This window comes from Anomaloglossus baeobatrachus, chromosome 3 (genome assembly GCF_048569485.1).
Source record: "Anomaloglossus baeobatrachus isolate aAnoBae1 chromosome 3, aAnoBae1.hap1, whole genome shotgun sequence".
In the NCBI taxonomy this organism is placed as follows: domain Eukaryota; kingdom Metazoa; phylum Chordata; class Amphibia; order Anura; family Aromobatidae; genus Anomaloglossus; species Anomaloglossus baeobatrachus.
The window spans coordinates 521464569-521480537 of NC_134355.1; the positions used below are offsets into that span (position 1 = coordinate 521464569).

At 44.7% G+C, this 15969-nt stretch overlaps 2 protein-coding genes across 2 annotated transcripts in view; one reads left to right on the forward strand and one right to left on the reverse strand.

Moving 5' to 3' along the window:
* The window catches only part of ERICH6 (glutamate rich 6), a 130947-nt gene extending 126871 nt beyond the window's left edge, over window positions 1-4076 (forward strand). Inside the window, exons 13-14 of the mRNA XM_075338591.1 lie at window positions 1416-1653; window positions 3679-4076. Coding sequence (XP_075194706.1) covers window positions 1416-1653; window positions 3679-3957 — 517 coding nt within the window. The 3' untranslated portion in view covers window positions 3958-4076. The remainder of the gene's footprint in view (window positions 1-1415; window positions 1654-3678) is intronic.
* A 7290-nt stretch (window positions 4077-11366) lies between these two features.
* Window positions 11367-13120, reverse strand: GPR119 (G protein-coupled receptor 119). The gene has a single exon (XM_075338592.1). It carries the CDS (start codon window positions 12956-12958, stop codon window positions 11915-11917), a length of 1044 nt encoding a protein of 347 aa, XP_075194707.1. The 5' UTR covers window positions 12959-13120; the 3' UTR covers window positions 11367-11914.
* Between the last annotated feature and the right edge of the window lie 2849 nt (window positions 13121-15969).

A 15969-nucleotide genomic window follows, 5' to 3' on the forward strand; every position in this document is an offset into this window, starting at 1 on the left:
GGAGTCCTTTACCGGGCTCCAAGCAGAAAACAAAAAGACAAAAGGAGTAGGACGGTCTGCGCCCAATCCAGTGGCTTAGATGTATAGGTATGAAATTATCAGATCCACTTATACTGATCTTGTCTTTATTAAAAATGAAACAGTTTTTTAAATTTTTTAAAAACATTGCTTGCTGTACTATGCGTTTCGGCAGAATCTGCCTTCATATTGATTTTGTACCTGATGAAGGCAGATACTGCTGAAACGCAGTCATTTCATATCCTATTCGTTGGATCTGGTGATTTCATACCTATACATCTAAGCCACCGGAGTGTGTGCGGACCGCCCTTCTCCATTTTGTCTTTGAGTTGCGAGTACCGAGCACCTGAAAATAACAGAGAGTAATAGAGACGGGTTTCACAGCCGCGCCAAAGGACTACTGGATTCTTTTCAGATTAATGTTTCTTTATTTCATGCACAGGTCAAGTCTACGCGTTTCAGGAGAACACAGCTCCCTTCTTCAGGACAAACCAGCAAAGAATCATCAAATCTCAGGGATTTGATGATTCTTTGCTGGTTTGTCCTGAAGAAGGGAGCTGTGTTCTCCTGAAACGCGTAGACTTGACCTGTGCATGAAATAAAGAAACATTAATCTGAAAAGAATCCAGTAGTCCTTTGGCGCGGCTGTGAAACCCGTCTCTATTACTCTCTGTTATCTGCCGCATGGGGACCGCTGCCGGGACTTGGTGTTACATGCTGCTAAAGGTGTTGTGACTGTCACAACCCGAATTGGTGAGTAGTATTACTCTTTGCCTCACCCTATATATATTGGGGTAAGACCCTATTGCGCTTTCTTTTTCCACAGTTTTCACTCGAGCACCTGAAAATGGCAGTGCTCACTCATCACTGCTAGTTATGAGTACCGAGCACCAGAGCATCGTAGTGCTCATTCATCACTGTTAGATAGGAGTTATGAGCACCCAAGAATGGAAGTGCCCACTTATCGCTGCTAGTGACGAGTAATGAGCACCCTAGCATGGAAGTGCTCACTCCTCACTAATAAGAATTTGTGACATGTAGATTCCTGTTCTTGCATCAATTTTTACTAATTAAATATCACATATAGCAGAATAATCATAAATTAAGAGCTGTTGTGAGCTTTTTCTGACAAGTGTCTGCTAGATATTCCACCGGTGCCAAGCACATATAGGAAGTGTAAAAATTATTTGAGATATTACATTATATCCCATGCATTGTCCTACATGCTGCACATAAATAGTTAAATGCGATTTTACTTATATGATTTGTTTCTTCCATTTTAAGGAATATTGTGAAATGCTATTATATCATATAAAATGATAGTAGTAATAAGCTCTTATACTGATTAAGTCACTGACATATACATGAAATGCCTTATTATGTTCTTTAATATCCAGGATAATTATGAATCCAGTGGGAGGACAATACTCGGACTGCACCGGCAGCAGAGTACGGCGATGGAGGTGGAAGAGCCCTGAAATTGTCAGTCCTTGTGTTGAGTTCAAACCAATATTTATAGCCTTGAATCATCATGTTGGCATCAGAATATTTGGGAAAGACCGAATATATGTCACATTTTTGGCAATGGGGAAGCAAGCAAAATTCAATGTTGGAGGAAGAAAATTGACTTCACAGGTAAATGTTCATGAGCAAAGTCGCAAAGGCCGGTTTCACACATCCGGCTTTTTGCCGTTTTGCCGGATCCGGCGCTCTCCCGTACAGTTAATACAGTACAATGACAGCGCTGTAACTTCCGGGTCACATGCGCCGGTCACATGACAGCATGTGACCGGCGCTTGTTGCGCTGTCATTGTACTGTATTAACTGTACGGGAGAGCGCCGCATCCGGCAAAACGGCAAAAAGCCGGATGTGTGAAACCGGCCAAAGCGAGAATATAACCACTTGTTGAGGGGAAAGGAAGAGGATGTACAATGCAGATTCATCCTTGTTATATTTCTTTTGTGTGTTGCATGAAAATAGAGGAAGAAACCGAGGCAAATAATAGAAACAAAAGCAAACACTGTGTGCAGCTCTTCAGCTCTGCATTCATTGAGTGGCTGCTCCTCCATAGATATCCCAACAGCTTGCAAGTGCTGCATAAACTATGAGCAACAAGACAGGACAAGCATGACAAGCTGAACGGCTTGATTTTTGTAGGAAGACTTTCCATTTGAGATATATTAAAATGTCACTTGATGTTTGACAGATTCATGTGTAAGTGTCAGTACTCAGCTGTCAATCACTGATTAGGACCGCCCACTGGACTCCTAAGTCCAGGATGTTCCAAGCAGAGAATTTATTGAATAAAAGTTAAGTTACACTCTCCCCGACAGCAGATCAGACTGATCAGTGTTTTACTGCTTGATTTACATATTTGGGACTCTGTTTCATTTGGATGGCTTACCTTCTCTATTTCCTGATCTTGGCTACTTTGATAGCCTTTAGTTTGTGCCTCCTTGATTTGTATTTTCACCTCACTCTTTAGATCATAGAATGCTTCTACACACATGGGGCACTCCGAGACCTACAACCAAATTGCAGAACTACTGGTCTTATAGATGCAATTTGCAATTCACTTTAGCAGTGTCCCTAAATAATTCACAACAATGCCTCTCGGGACTATTACAGTAGATATACGAGCATGTTGTGCATACCAGATTGCCCAACATTAAAGGGAACCTGTCACCAGTTTTTTCAGTAATAAACCAAAAGAATCACGATCTGCAGCTCCTGGGCTGCATTCTATGAAGGTGCACCTTACTGCTGACTCCCCTTGCAGACCCCAGAAATAACTTTATAAAATCTGACCGCCACGTATGCTAATGACCTGTTCGGGTCAGATGGGCGTGCTCCTTTTCAGCTCCTGTCCCTCCTTCTGGCCTTGTTCGCCGTCCTCCTTTCATGATTGACATGGATGACGCCTCCGTCATCATCCACGTTGCTCTGCTAAATCTAGCACCTGTGCAGAGTCATTCCCGACTCGCACAGGCTCAGTTCGCTCTGCCCCATTGCGGGCCGAGCCGAAAACATAGTTGCCCTCGCGCGAGCTGGTGAGGTCTTTGCACAGGCATGAGATTATGGTTGGTACGAGGATAACGCAAGTGACGTCATGCACATCACTGACCATAATCTCGCTCCTGCGCAAAGACCTCACCAACTCGTGCAAAGGCAGCTATGTTTTTAGCTTGGCCCGCGATGGGGCAGAGCGAACTGCACCTGCTGGGAATGACTTTGCACAGGCGCGAGATTTGGCAGAGCAACGTGGATGATGATGATGGAGGGGTCATCAACGTCAATCATGAAAGGAGGACGGCGAACAAGGCCAGAAGGAGGGACAGGAGCTGAAAATGAGCACGCCCATCTGACCCGAACCGGTCATTAGCATATGTGGCAGTCAGATTTTATTAAGTTAGTTCTGGGGTCTGCAAAGGGAGTCAGCAATAAGGTGCACCCTTAATAGAATGCAGCCCAGGAGCTGCATAAGGTGATACTTTTGGTTTAATGCTGAAAATACTTTTGACAGGTTCCCTTTAAACTATGGAAAACCACTTTTATTGTAGAAACAGAAAATAATGTAATTAAATTAAATGAACAGCTTAATGGAAAATATGCTTAGTATGACTTTCCTTCATGATTTTACTATTATTTTTAATTGAAAGGAGGCAAAAGGAGACGGCGACTTGCAGAAGAAATCAGCGGAAGATGAATTAATGCTGCTCGCCATGAAGATCAGGTTCCTGAGTTTGTTAAACAAATGTCATGAATGCCTGAATTTTCGGTCTAAAAAGCAGTGGGACAAAGTCAAGCCTTCATCATTTCTGGTGGCCCAGGCACAGAGGCTAATTTACCTCTGCAGTGTTTGTAACATTAACAAGGATGTCTGCTCATCAATCCGGGATATCGTAAGCAATTATGTACCCTGTAACGTACCCAATTAGAAGTATTTCACATTCTCATCACATGCTGGATTCCTGACACACGTGTAACATTTTGCATGCCGTCAGGTGGCTTTGCAACCATTTGTAAGACTTTAGTAATAATAAAAATTGCATTTATTTCTGCCCTTTTCATTGTATTTTTTTCTTTTATCGCTCTAAATTATTATTATTATTTATTATTATAGCGCCATCAATTCCATGGCGCTTTACATGTGAAAGGGGTATACATAATAGGGACAAGTACAATAATCATAAACAATACAAGACACAGACAGGTACAGGAGGAGAGAGGTCCCTGCCCGCGAGGGCTCACAGTTTACATAAATTGTTATGTTTGACAACAATTACAGTTGAGCTTTTTATCACACATGGACTAGAGGAAACATTACAGAGAGGAAACCCATGCAAACAAGCTTTATGCAGATGTTCCTCCTGGCCCTATTTGACCCCAGGAACCCTGATTCCTTAGTCATTCACAAGTCATTTGCTCACTGGAACCAACAATAGGATTTCACCCATTTGGTCTCCAGGGTCAGCAATCGTACTCACTGAAGCATCAGACTTGACTTCAGCTGCTTTGGGTGATGTGTGAGAGTGACAGTTGTCCTGTTTTAGTTTTGGGACTATTTGTGCCCTTAGATCAGGGAAGTATGGGGTTAATTGTTTGGATATGATTACTGCTTTTCGAGAAGCCCTAGGTGGGGCTGTCTGCTACTTAAATACCTGTGTCACTTGCAGCCAATGAGTTCTCCTCACCTGGCTTTTATCTCTAGTCCTTGCTCTTCTAGGGTTGTCTTTCTGATTTCTGCCATTTTCAGACTTTGACTTGAGTTTTCACCAACCTCTTGCTTTCTGACTTTATCCCTGACGTGACCTCTTGTCATTGACACCACTTGTCAATTCTTCTTGCCTTCAGCTTATTCTACTGTTCAGCACCTGACTCTATGGCCTCAGCCCAGAGGCCACTGTGTAAATCCAGATCCCTTTCCAGGGATTAAAGGGTGAAGGACAGGGCAACTCCAGGATCTGGTAAATGCAATGGTTTGAGCTAATCCTGTTAATGGAAGCTCCATGAACAGTGCAACTGTAAAAATTCCCCTTGCGAGTGAGACCACGTGTACGATTTGCATACTTGCAATCACATGTCAACTAGACTCATATGGCTGCTCTCAAATGAAAAGAATTGAGATAAGCCAAATAAGTCTAGATAGTATGTGACTACAAGTACTTTACAAAAAGTTTGGGGGAGTCTCCTGAACACGAACATCGGGGGGGGTTTGCCCATCACTACTCAGGTATGTAACTGTGGAGGCATGATACTGACCTGATATAATTAAGATGACTTGGGTTTGTGGAGGCATGGTACTGACCTGCTTACTTGCATCAGTAATTATCTTGAGGTTCAGGTGTGTATGCAATATATATGTTTAATTACAAAATCAATTCACCCAGCTCCACTCTGGCTGTAGTAAATAATTGTGAGCCTAATATAAAAGGGGTTATCCTCTACTTGGTCATCCCGATGTAAATAAAAAATGCCCTGTATTCACCTCTCATACAAGTGCGGTTCCATCGATGCTAACATCGGGCTCATGCAACATTGTCAATCCGTCAATCAGTGATTGCTAATGGGCAGTTGTGCTCTTACTTGCTTCAGAATTCTGAGATTCTTCCAAAGAAGTGAGCACAGCAGCTCAATAAGAGCCACTGATTGACTTCAAGACTCATATGACATAACAATGTCACGTGAGCCCTGGGAGACCTGGAGCTGACATTGCTTGTATGGTGCCGGAGTGAGAGGTGAGTATGGGTATTTTTATTTTACATTGGGGAATATACGGTAGTCTTTAAGAAGGAATTGTGTTAAGGCCACTTTACACGCAACGACATCGCTAACGAGATATCGCTGGGGTCACGTTATTCGTGACGCACATCCGGCCTCGTTAGCGACGTCGTAGCGTGTGATATCTACGAGCAACCGCTAACGATCCGAAAAAAGGCAAAAATCGTTGATTGTTGACATGTCATTCCATTCCTAAATATCGTTGCTCATTTTGGACGCAGGTTGTTTGTCATTCCTGAGGCAGCACATATCGCTACGTGTGACACCCCGGGAACGACGAACAACAGCATTCCTGCGCCCTCCGGCAACGAGGTGGGAGTGACGTGAATGTGGCTGCTCTCCGCCGTCGCTGTGATGCCACACTAACCGCCCCCTTAAAAAAGAGGTTGTTCGCCGCCCACAGCGACGTCGCTAGGAAGGTAAGTCCGTTTGATGCGTCCTAGCGATATTGTTCACCACGGGCAGCGATTTGCCCATTACGCACAAACGACGGGGGCGGGTGCGATCGCTAGCGATGTCGCTGCGTGTAAAGCGGCCTTAAGTCAACCTCTTATGCTTTATAATACTATAATGATTTAACCCAGTGCTCTAGAAAATAAAGACACACAAGACAATAAAGACAGATAATACACAATCTTACCTTTCTCTACGATACTTAAAGTACAATCTACACTATCTGGAATCCTTCCTCTTCATCACACTCCATGACAATATTTTGGGTGGTTATCACTTGTGGAACTAATGGTTTCAGCAGTACTAATAGCAATATCATTGGATGAAATACACCATCACTAGAAGTGTGACGAAGAAGGAGGATTACGGATTATGTAGATTCTTCACTAAAGATTGTACATACATTAAAGGAACATTTTATTTATTCATGTCATAGAGACCCCTTCACCAGTATGAGTATTTTATTTAGTCACATCATGGAATACTGGCTGCAGAGCTAAGTGAAACATAGCTGATATTTTCTAATATCCCCTCTCCATTGCAAAGATTGCTTGTAAAGTTTAGGTTATAATTTATGTTATAGCCCAACTGTGATTATTATTATTATTATTATTATTATTAATAATAATAATAATTTTAATTTTTATATAGCGCCAACATATTTCGCAACACTTTACATACATCAGTAACACTCTCTCTATTGGGGCTCACAATCTATATTCTCTATTTGTATGTCTTTGGAGTGTGGGTGGAAACCGGAGACCCTGGAGGAAACCCACGCAAACATGGGGAGAACATACAAACTCCTTGTAGATGTCATCCTTAGTGGGATTTGAACCCAGGACCCCAGTGCTGCAAGACTGCAGTGCTAACCACTGAGATTTGACTCTGGGGGCATTTATCTCTTCCTGCACATAAGGATCATCAATCATAAGCAAGCAGCAACACAGGGAAAAAAGTACATGCCCTCCTCTCCTCTCTTACTGATCTCTGCAGCTACTCTGTAGTGATACATCAGAGCTGACTTATGTATCATTAGAAACACTTCCAGATCTCATGTCAAAGCAGTCAGCTTGGGGGGAAGGGTGAAAGCTGACAGCACTGTGAGAAGAGATCTGGAAGTGTTTGTACTGATACACAACTCAAGTCTGCTGTGTTTCTCTACACCAATGAAATCTAACCTTTCTTAGGCCAGAGTCACACTTGCGAGAGACTCGCGTGATTCTCGCATCACATCACCCGGCATGGCCAAACACTCTCCTGACAGGATCAGGTCGGCTGTATGTATTTCTATGCAGCTGAGACACTCCTGTCCGGAGGGCGTCAGTCTGTGCTAGGGGATGCGATGCGAGACTCACGCGAATCTCTCACAAGTGTGACTCTGGCCGTACATTGAGAGATACATTCAGCTTTGAGAAATGGTTGTGAGCCACACTGAGCGATCCTCCACCCAACAGTAGTGACACCCAGAGCCCCTTGTTATTGGTGTGATGACATACAAAACTTGCCCACAGAAGGCAAACCAGAACATTGTGCCCCTTGTGGTTCTTATAGGCAGTATATTTACATTCAGGGATTCTGACTCTACCCCCCAATTTGTAATTCTTGCATCAATCACATTAACCACTTTATTTTATCCAGCTTCTTGCAGTGTCATCCAATCTCCAGCTTACTATATGCATCTCTTCTCCCAGCATATGCACATACAGAACTTCTCTTCTGAGCAGGGCCATTCACAAAAGTCACGTTCTGCAGACTAGCTCTTCATAGCAGCTTGTTAGACCTGTTGCTAATGCATGAAGCTGACAGACACCAGAGAGTGATATCTTGGCCCACGAACCACATGTGGCTCCGAAACTACAGATTGGGGAACAGTGCTTTACACAAGAGATTCATTGAATAATAAGGAAAGAAGAGTGTGTTCGTTTTTCCCCTCTGTGTTGCTGCCTGCTTTTGATTGGTTAACCTCATGCTGGAGTAGAAGTTCATGCCCCCAGAGACACATTTCTGGTAACACAAATTATAACCTAAACTTGACAAGCTAATATCTCCGCAACAGAGAAAATAAAGTAAAATAAAAACTACTGTTACTCAGCTCTGCAGCCACTACTCCATGATGTGTCCAGATTAACATGCTCAAACTGGTGAAAGATCAACTTTAAAGGGAACCTGTCACTAGATTTGGGCCCTATAAGCTGTGGCCACCACCAGTGGGCTCTTATATGCAGCATTCTAACATGCTGTATATAAGAGCCCAGACCGCTGTGTAGAACGTAGTCTTCTTTCTCTGAAGCCGGCGTGCATGATGTGTCCTACATCATGCACACAGGCCGGTATTGAGGTCCTGCGCAGGTGCAATGCAATCCTTTGATCTGCCTTGCTCAGGGCTGATCAAAGCGTGTCTGCGCAGGACTTCAATGCCGGCGAGGGTGTATGATGTAGGACGTGTCATGCATGCCGGCTTCAGAAGAAGGAAGACAAAGATGGCCGAAAGAGGAGGCGCCGATTCCGGAGAACAGCGCCACCCATCTGACCAGTTTGCATCGCACCGACCCCCTAGGTGGGTATTATAAAGTGTTTTTTACGCTCTACACATGTTAGAATGCTGTATATAAGAGCCCACTGGTGGTGGCCGCAGCTTATAGGCCGCAAATCTGGTAACAGGTTCCCTTTAAGTTCCGTTTTCAGAGTGAATATTCATAGATTTTAGGATTTTTATAATCAAAATAGTGATTTGAAAAAAATATAAAAAGTGGTTATTTTGCAATGACACTTTCTCTTTAAATTTGAAAAGAAAAAAAAATATCACTTGTTCTTTACACTATGTGACGATTTCTTACTGCCTTTTAACCTTTTCTTTGTCTAGTTTTTACAGGGTTTTTTTTTTGCCTTTTTTATATTTGCGCCTTGTGTTTACCTGTTTTTTTTTATGGTTGTAATTGTGGGAAGGCTCTCGGGTTTCCAGATGTTTGCAGCTGATTCATCAATTACTACTTTTTAAAATATTGCTAAACTTTTACACAAGTGTACTCCAGCCCTCACCTACAGCAATTGTATGTACATTAGATATTATTGGAGCAACTTCTGAACACCTTAACAGAACATGTGAAAAGTTAAGATAAAAATAAAGATTTTTAATAATCAATGACACCAATACAAATGTGAACACAGTCCTAAATAGATCTATTTAGTAGTCATTATTTGAAATATGTTTCAATCTTTGTGGCTGATTATTAATCAAGGCCGTATGATGCTGTATACCCTAGTAATATGGTAAAGACGGTAAAGTTGTTGACATGATGGCAATAAAAGAGACAATTTTTTGACTGATCAATCTATGAATCCAATTTTTTTTTTTTGTAATTCAAACTCATGACACATATACATGATACACCTTGCATGAGTTATTTTTACAGACTTTCAAAAAAAATCACAACATAAACTTGGTGCTCAGCAGTGATTTATATATGTGACTAATGTATTCAGTCAGTTTAAAGGGAACCAACCAGCAGGATGTTCCCATATAAAGCAAAGGCAGTGCCATACTTCCGCTAGCATGGTGAATGAAATTATGCCTTCAGTTTCCAGATTGGATGTTTGATTGCTGAATAAAACGTTCTCAAAGGTCCAGAAATGAGTGCATGGTTTGATTGGCGTGTGCTGCGGGGTAGGACTTTGTGGGTTGGGTCCTCGGTGTATATTCCTTCTCCTGCTTCCTCCTGGCTTGCCCCTTTTCTTTCTTTAAATTTCACGCTGCACGATCATTGTAGCTGTTGGTAGCGCGTGTGCATTGCTATTTTGATGTTGTCTTCATTAAAATGGAGCTGGAGTCAGTGCATGCATGTACCGGTATCTCCAACGCCATTTTATTGAAGACACAGTGGAGACAAATATGAGCGGCATCGGCCCATGTGATGACTGAATTTTGTTTTTCATCTGATCATGCGCCCCTGCCGCTCACAGTCGTCTCCACAGTGAGTGTCTGCAATAAAATGTCACTGGTGATCGCGGTACATGTGTGCTCCATTTTAATGAAGACATCATAATAGCAATGCACATGCGCCACCAACAAAAATTTAAATAAACAAAAGGGGGTAAGACAGGGGAACGCAGGAGGAGGACTATATACAGAGGACCCAACCCACAAAGGCCCGCCCTTTGCACACACCACTCAACCAATGAACTCATTTCTGGACCTTTGAGAACATATTTTTGGGCGATCAAACATACAATCTGGCAACTGAAGGTATATGTGATGCTAGTCACTACATATGGGTAGTACAAACGGAAGAGTAGTCAGTAAAGCCGGGGTCTGGTAACAGGAGGACACGCAATGGATTCCAGGAGGAAATAGAGGTGTAGTCAGGTCCCAATCCGAGGTCAGGATTCCAGGAAGGCACGTATGGATACAGGGAGTAAACTGAGATGTGGTAAGGTAACGGTCCGAGGTCAAAAGCCAGGAGGTCGCAACAAGAACAGGGAGTGGGCAGAGATGAGTCAAACAACAGTCCGGGGTCAGGCAACAAGTATCAGAACAAACAGGAATACAGGCTAACCACACTATACACAAACCAGAATGTACGACTGGCAAGCTTCTGGGAGAGCATGCTCAGAAAAGAAGCAGAGCAATTACCAGGAAGATGAGCAATCAGCACCTCAGAGAACCTGCATGGAATCCTGCACTGTCAATCAACCTGCCAGCCAGTAACCCAGGAAAACCCAGCAGAGCATGTCCTAGTGTGCAAGATGCTCTGCACAGAGGAATCATGACAGTATGATTTCACTTACCATGCTAGCGCCAGTATGGCACTGCCTCTACTTTACATGGGAAAATCCTGCTGGTTGTTTCCCTTTAAGAACCATAGATTTTTGTTTTTTTTCTACATTCCACAAAAACAAAACAATGTGAATGTATTTGGCACATCTGATATAATGCATCATCTTGCCGTTATGCTGAAATACAGCAGAATTATGTAGACAATGGAATAAATACACAAAGTCCCCCAAGTAAAATACTGCTTATTTGTCAACAATGTATTTCATAAAGGAACAGATGCATAAAAGAAAAATGGGATAAAATATTTATATTTTTTATGCATTAAAATAAGTCCTGTAAACACATAGTAACATTGTAAATATATTCATAGAAAAAAAAACAATCTGTACATATAAACACAAAAAAATGTGGGACTGCCCTTCACCCTGCATGGAATTACTGCAGATATAAAATAACCTGCATCTTGTAAAATGTGATTCCTAACAAAGGGAAGTCAGATTATAGACAACTCAAAATGTCCTAAGATTGTGCCCATCTGTAAATATCTGCAGGCAACAATCCTAACTGATCTCCAAAAAAGAGCTGGCCCAGAATAGCCTTCTACTGAACACTGCCAGTCTATAGCACCAGGACTAATGCAGAGGTAGGCAACCTGAGGCTCCGGAATCAGTACAGTGGATATTCCTTGCCCCAGCAGTATTGTAGTAGTCACATCAGATCACAGCCTGTAGTGAAGAATCTTGTGCTTTTATTTCATAGATCAATCTGTAGGATATCACTTGTATTATTTGCCACCTTTTAACACTAGAAGTCCCTGAGAGGGGTCATTTAACATTTCTACCATTGGAACTCTATGGAGCTCAAAATTCCTGGGACTTCTAGTGTTAAGATGTGCCTTTACAATATTCACCATTGCATGTTACAATGGACAGGTTATGGCCAGTGTCTCCAGATATTTGGGCCAGTGTAGAGTTTTCATGGCCAGCTGCTCCTCCAATATTGGTGAACTGGACCAATGCTAACACCTGAGGCTTCACCTTTCTTCTTCTGCAGATAAGATGTTGGTATAGGTAACTTCTTATGTCTCTACAATAGAAGGTATAGATGATGGGGTTAAGAAGAGAGTTTGCTTCGCCCATTACAAATAAAATATCCTTTAGTAAGTCCACCAGCTTGCAGGAGGTGCAAGTGGCTTGGATGATTCCAGTGATGTAGTAAGGACCCCATGATAGGGTGAAGCAGACAATGACTATAAGAACTGTTCTAGCTGCCTTGAAGTGGGATGAATGTGCTGGGTGGTTGCTGGGAAGACCACTAATGGCCCTTGTTCTCTGGATCCGTCTGTGGTGGAAATAGGCAATTCTTCCAACAGCAATGTGGAGACACACGATAGTCACTAAGGCTGGCAGGAAAATAACGAAGCACAGAACATACAGATAGTCACTCTTTGTTGCATAGAAGAGTCCACAGATTCCAGTGTAGTTGTTGTGCTGCAGTGAGGGGGCTATTAAAGGCATGTGGCCAACAAAGAAGGCGACCACCCACAGTACAGCCAGAGAAATGCCAACACACTTACCATTCATGATCTTAATGTAATATAGTGGCATCTTCACAGCCAGGTATCTGTCCAGGGAGATTAAGAGGAGAGTTAACATAGATCCAATGCAAGGAGTGACTGTGAAGCATAACCTCAGCAGACAGAAGAAAAGGTTCCTGTCAAACTCCTCATCAAAGATGTCATCTAGGGCTTCCATGATGCACATGAGTCCCACCAGAAGGTCTGCAGCAGCCAGGTTCAGGATGAAGATGTAACTCTTGCAGCGCCTTTTCTTCAGCAGCTTGGACAAGATGACAATGACCGGAATATTGGCAGCTGGGATGAGGATACTGAGCAGAATGTGAAAAGCAGCATAGATGGAGCTGGACATCTTCTGGGACAGGTCACCTGAGAACCCTACAGGTACTTTCCATCTCCCATCCTCACCTTAACCCTACCTGTGCTGCCAGTTATCTTCTTGATGCATCTTTCTCTAATAGTGTAGGTGGCTCCCTGCAGACACTGGAGATGGGAGCTCTGGTTGGATAGAAGGGCTTCTGCTTGGCTTCCATTGCTTGGTTCCTCTTTCTCTGGTTTGTCTAGGGGAGCTCTGTCCCATTACTCTGTAGTCTTTGTGAGTAGAAAACTGCAGAGCAGCTCTGTATAGTCAAAGCAGAGGAGTGGTTTATAGGACTGGCTGCGGGGGAGTTCTGCTTCCTGGAGAGACAGGACCCAGCAGATATACACGAATCAATCCAATGTCCTCAGTGACATCCCACCAGCCTCCTGCCTGTGCTGCTCCTCACTCCGCACATGTGCTAAGGATTCAGCACCCAGGACAGCGACCCAGGAATGGTGTATGGTTATTATAGGATGACAATCATAGATTAGATCCCTGCATTACTGGAGAATGTCTCATCTAGTCTGACACTGGAGCCCCTGATATAGGTGCAGTCAGAGCCCCTGATATAGGTGCAGTCAGAGCCCCTGATATAGGTGCAGTCAGAGCCCCTGATATAGGTTCAGTCAGAGCCCCTGATATAGGTGCAGTCAGAGCCCCTGATATAGGTGCAGTCAGAGCCCCTGATATAGGTGCAGTCAGAGCCCCTGATATAGGTGCAGTCAGAGCCCCTGATATAGGTGCAGTCAGAGCCCCTGATATAGGTGCAGTCAGAACCCCGGATATAGGTGCAGTCAGAGCCCCTGATATAGGTGCAGTCAGAGCCCCTGATATAGGTGCAGTCAGAGCCCCTGATATAGGTGCAGTCAGAGCCCCTGATATAGGTGCAGTCAGAGCCCCTGATATAGGTGCAGTCAGAGCCCCTGATATAGGTGCAGTCAGAGCCCCTGATATAGGTGCAGTCAGAACCCCTGATATAGGTGCAGTCAGAGCCCCTGATATAGGTGCAGTCAGAGCCCCTGATATAGGTGCAGTCAGAGCCCCTGATATAGGTGCAGTCAGAGCCCCTGATACAGGTGCAGTCAGAGCCCCTGATATAGGTGCAGTCAGAGCCCCTGATATAGGTGCAGTCAGAGCCCCTGATATAGGTGCAGTCAGAGCCCCTGATATAGGTGCAGTCAGAGCCCCTGATATAGGTGCAGTCAGAGCCCCTGATATAGGTGCAGTCAGAACCCCGGATATAGGTGCAGTCAGAGCCCCTGATATAGGTGCAGTCAGAGCCCCTGATATAGGTGCAGTCAGAGCCCCTGATATAGGTGCAGTCAGAGCCCCTGATATAGGTGCAGTCAGAGCCCCTGATATAGGTGCAGTCAGAGCCCCTGATACAGGTGCAGTCAGAGCCCCTGATATAGGTGCAGTCAGAGCCCCTGATATAGGTGCAGTCAGAGCCCCTGATATAGGTGCAGTCAGAGCCCCTGATATAGGTGCAGTCAGAGCCCCTGATATAGGTGCAGTCAGAGCCCCTGATACAGGTGCAGTCAGAGCCCCTGATATAGGTGCAGTCAGAGCCCCTGATATAGGTGCAGTCAGAGCCCCTGATATAGGTGCAGTCAGAGCCCCTGATATAGGTGCAGTCAGAGCCCCTGATATAGGTGCAGTCAGAGCCCCTGATATAGGTGCAGTCAGAGCCCCTGATATAGGTGCAGTCAGAACCCCGGATATAGGTGCAGTCAGAGCCCCTGATATAGGTGCAGTCAGAGCCCCTGATATAGGTGCAGTCAGAGCCCCTGATATAGGTGCAGTCAGAGCCCCTGATATAGGTGCAGTCAGAGCCCCTGATATAGGTGCAGTCAGAGCCCCTGATATAGGTGCAGTCAGAGCCCCTGATATAGGTGCAGTCAGAACCCCTGATATAGGTGCAGTCAGAGCCCCTGATATAGGTGCAGTCAGAGCCCCTGATATAGGTGCAGTCAGAGCCCCTGATATAGGTGCAGTCAGAGCCCCTGATATAGGTGCAGTCAGAGCCCCTGATATAGGTGCAGTCAGAGCCCCTGATATAGGTGCAGTCAGAGCCCCTGATATAGGTGCAGTCAGAGCCCCTGATATAGGTGCAGTCAGAGCCCCTGATATAGGTGCAGTCAGAGCCCCTGATATAGGTGCAGTCAGAGCCCCTGATATAGGTGCAGTCAGAGCCCCTGATATAGGTGCAGTCAGAACCCCTGATATAGGTGCAGTCAGAGCCCCTGATATAGGTGCAGTCAGAGCCCCTGATATAGGTGCAGTCAGAGCCCCTGATATAGGTGCAGTCAGAGCCCCTGATATAGGTGCAGTCAGAGCCCCTGATATAGGTGCAGTCAGAGCCCCTGATATAGGTGCAGTCAGAGCCCCTGATATAGGTGCAGTCAGAGCCCCTGATATAGGTGCAGTCAGAGCCCCTGATATAGGTGCAGTCAGAGCCCCTGATATAGGTGCAGTCAGAGCCCCTGATATAGGTGCAGTCAGAGCCCCTGATATAGGTGCAGTCAGAGCCCCTGATATAGGTGCAGTCAGAGCCCCTGATATAGGTGCAGTCAGAGCCCCTGATATAGGTGCAGTCAGAGCCCCTGATATAGGTGCAGTCAGAACCCCTGATATAGGTGCAGTCAGAGCCCCTGATATAGGTGCAGTCAGAGCCCCTGATATAGGTGCAGTCAGAGCCCCTGATATAGGTGCAGTCAGAGCCCCTGATATAGGTGCAGTCAGAGCCCCTGATATAGGTGCAGTCAGAGCCCCTGATATAGGTGCAGTCAGAGCCCCTGATATAGGTGCAGTCAGAGCCCCTGATATAGGTGCAGTCAGAGCCCCTGATATAGGTGCAGTCAGAGCCCCTGATATAGGTGCAGTCAGAGCCCCTGATATAGGTGCAGTCAGAACCCCTGATATAGGTGCAGTCAGAGCCCCTGATATAGGTGCAGTCAGAGCCCCTGATATAGGTGCAGTCAGAGCCCCTGATATAGGTGCAG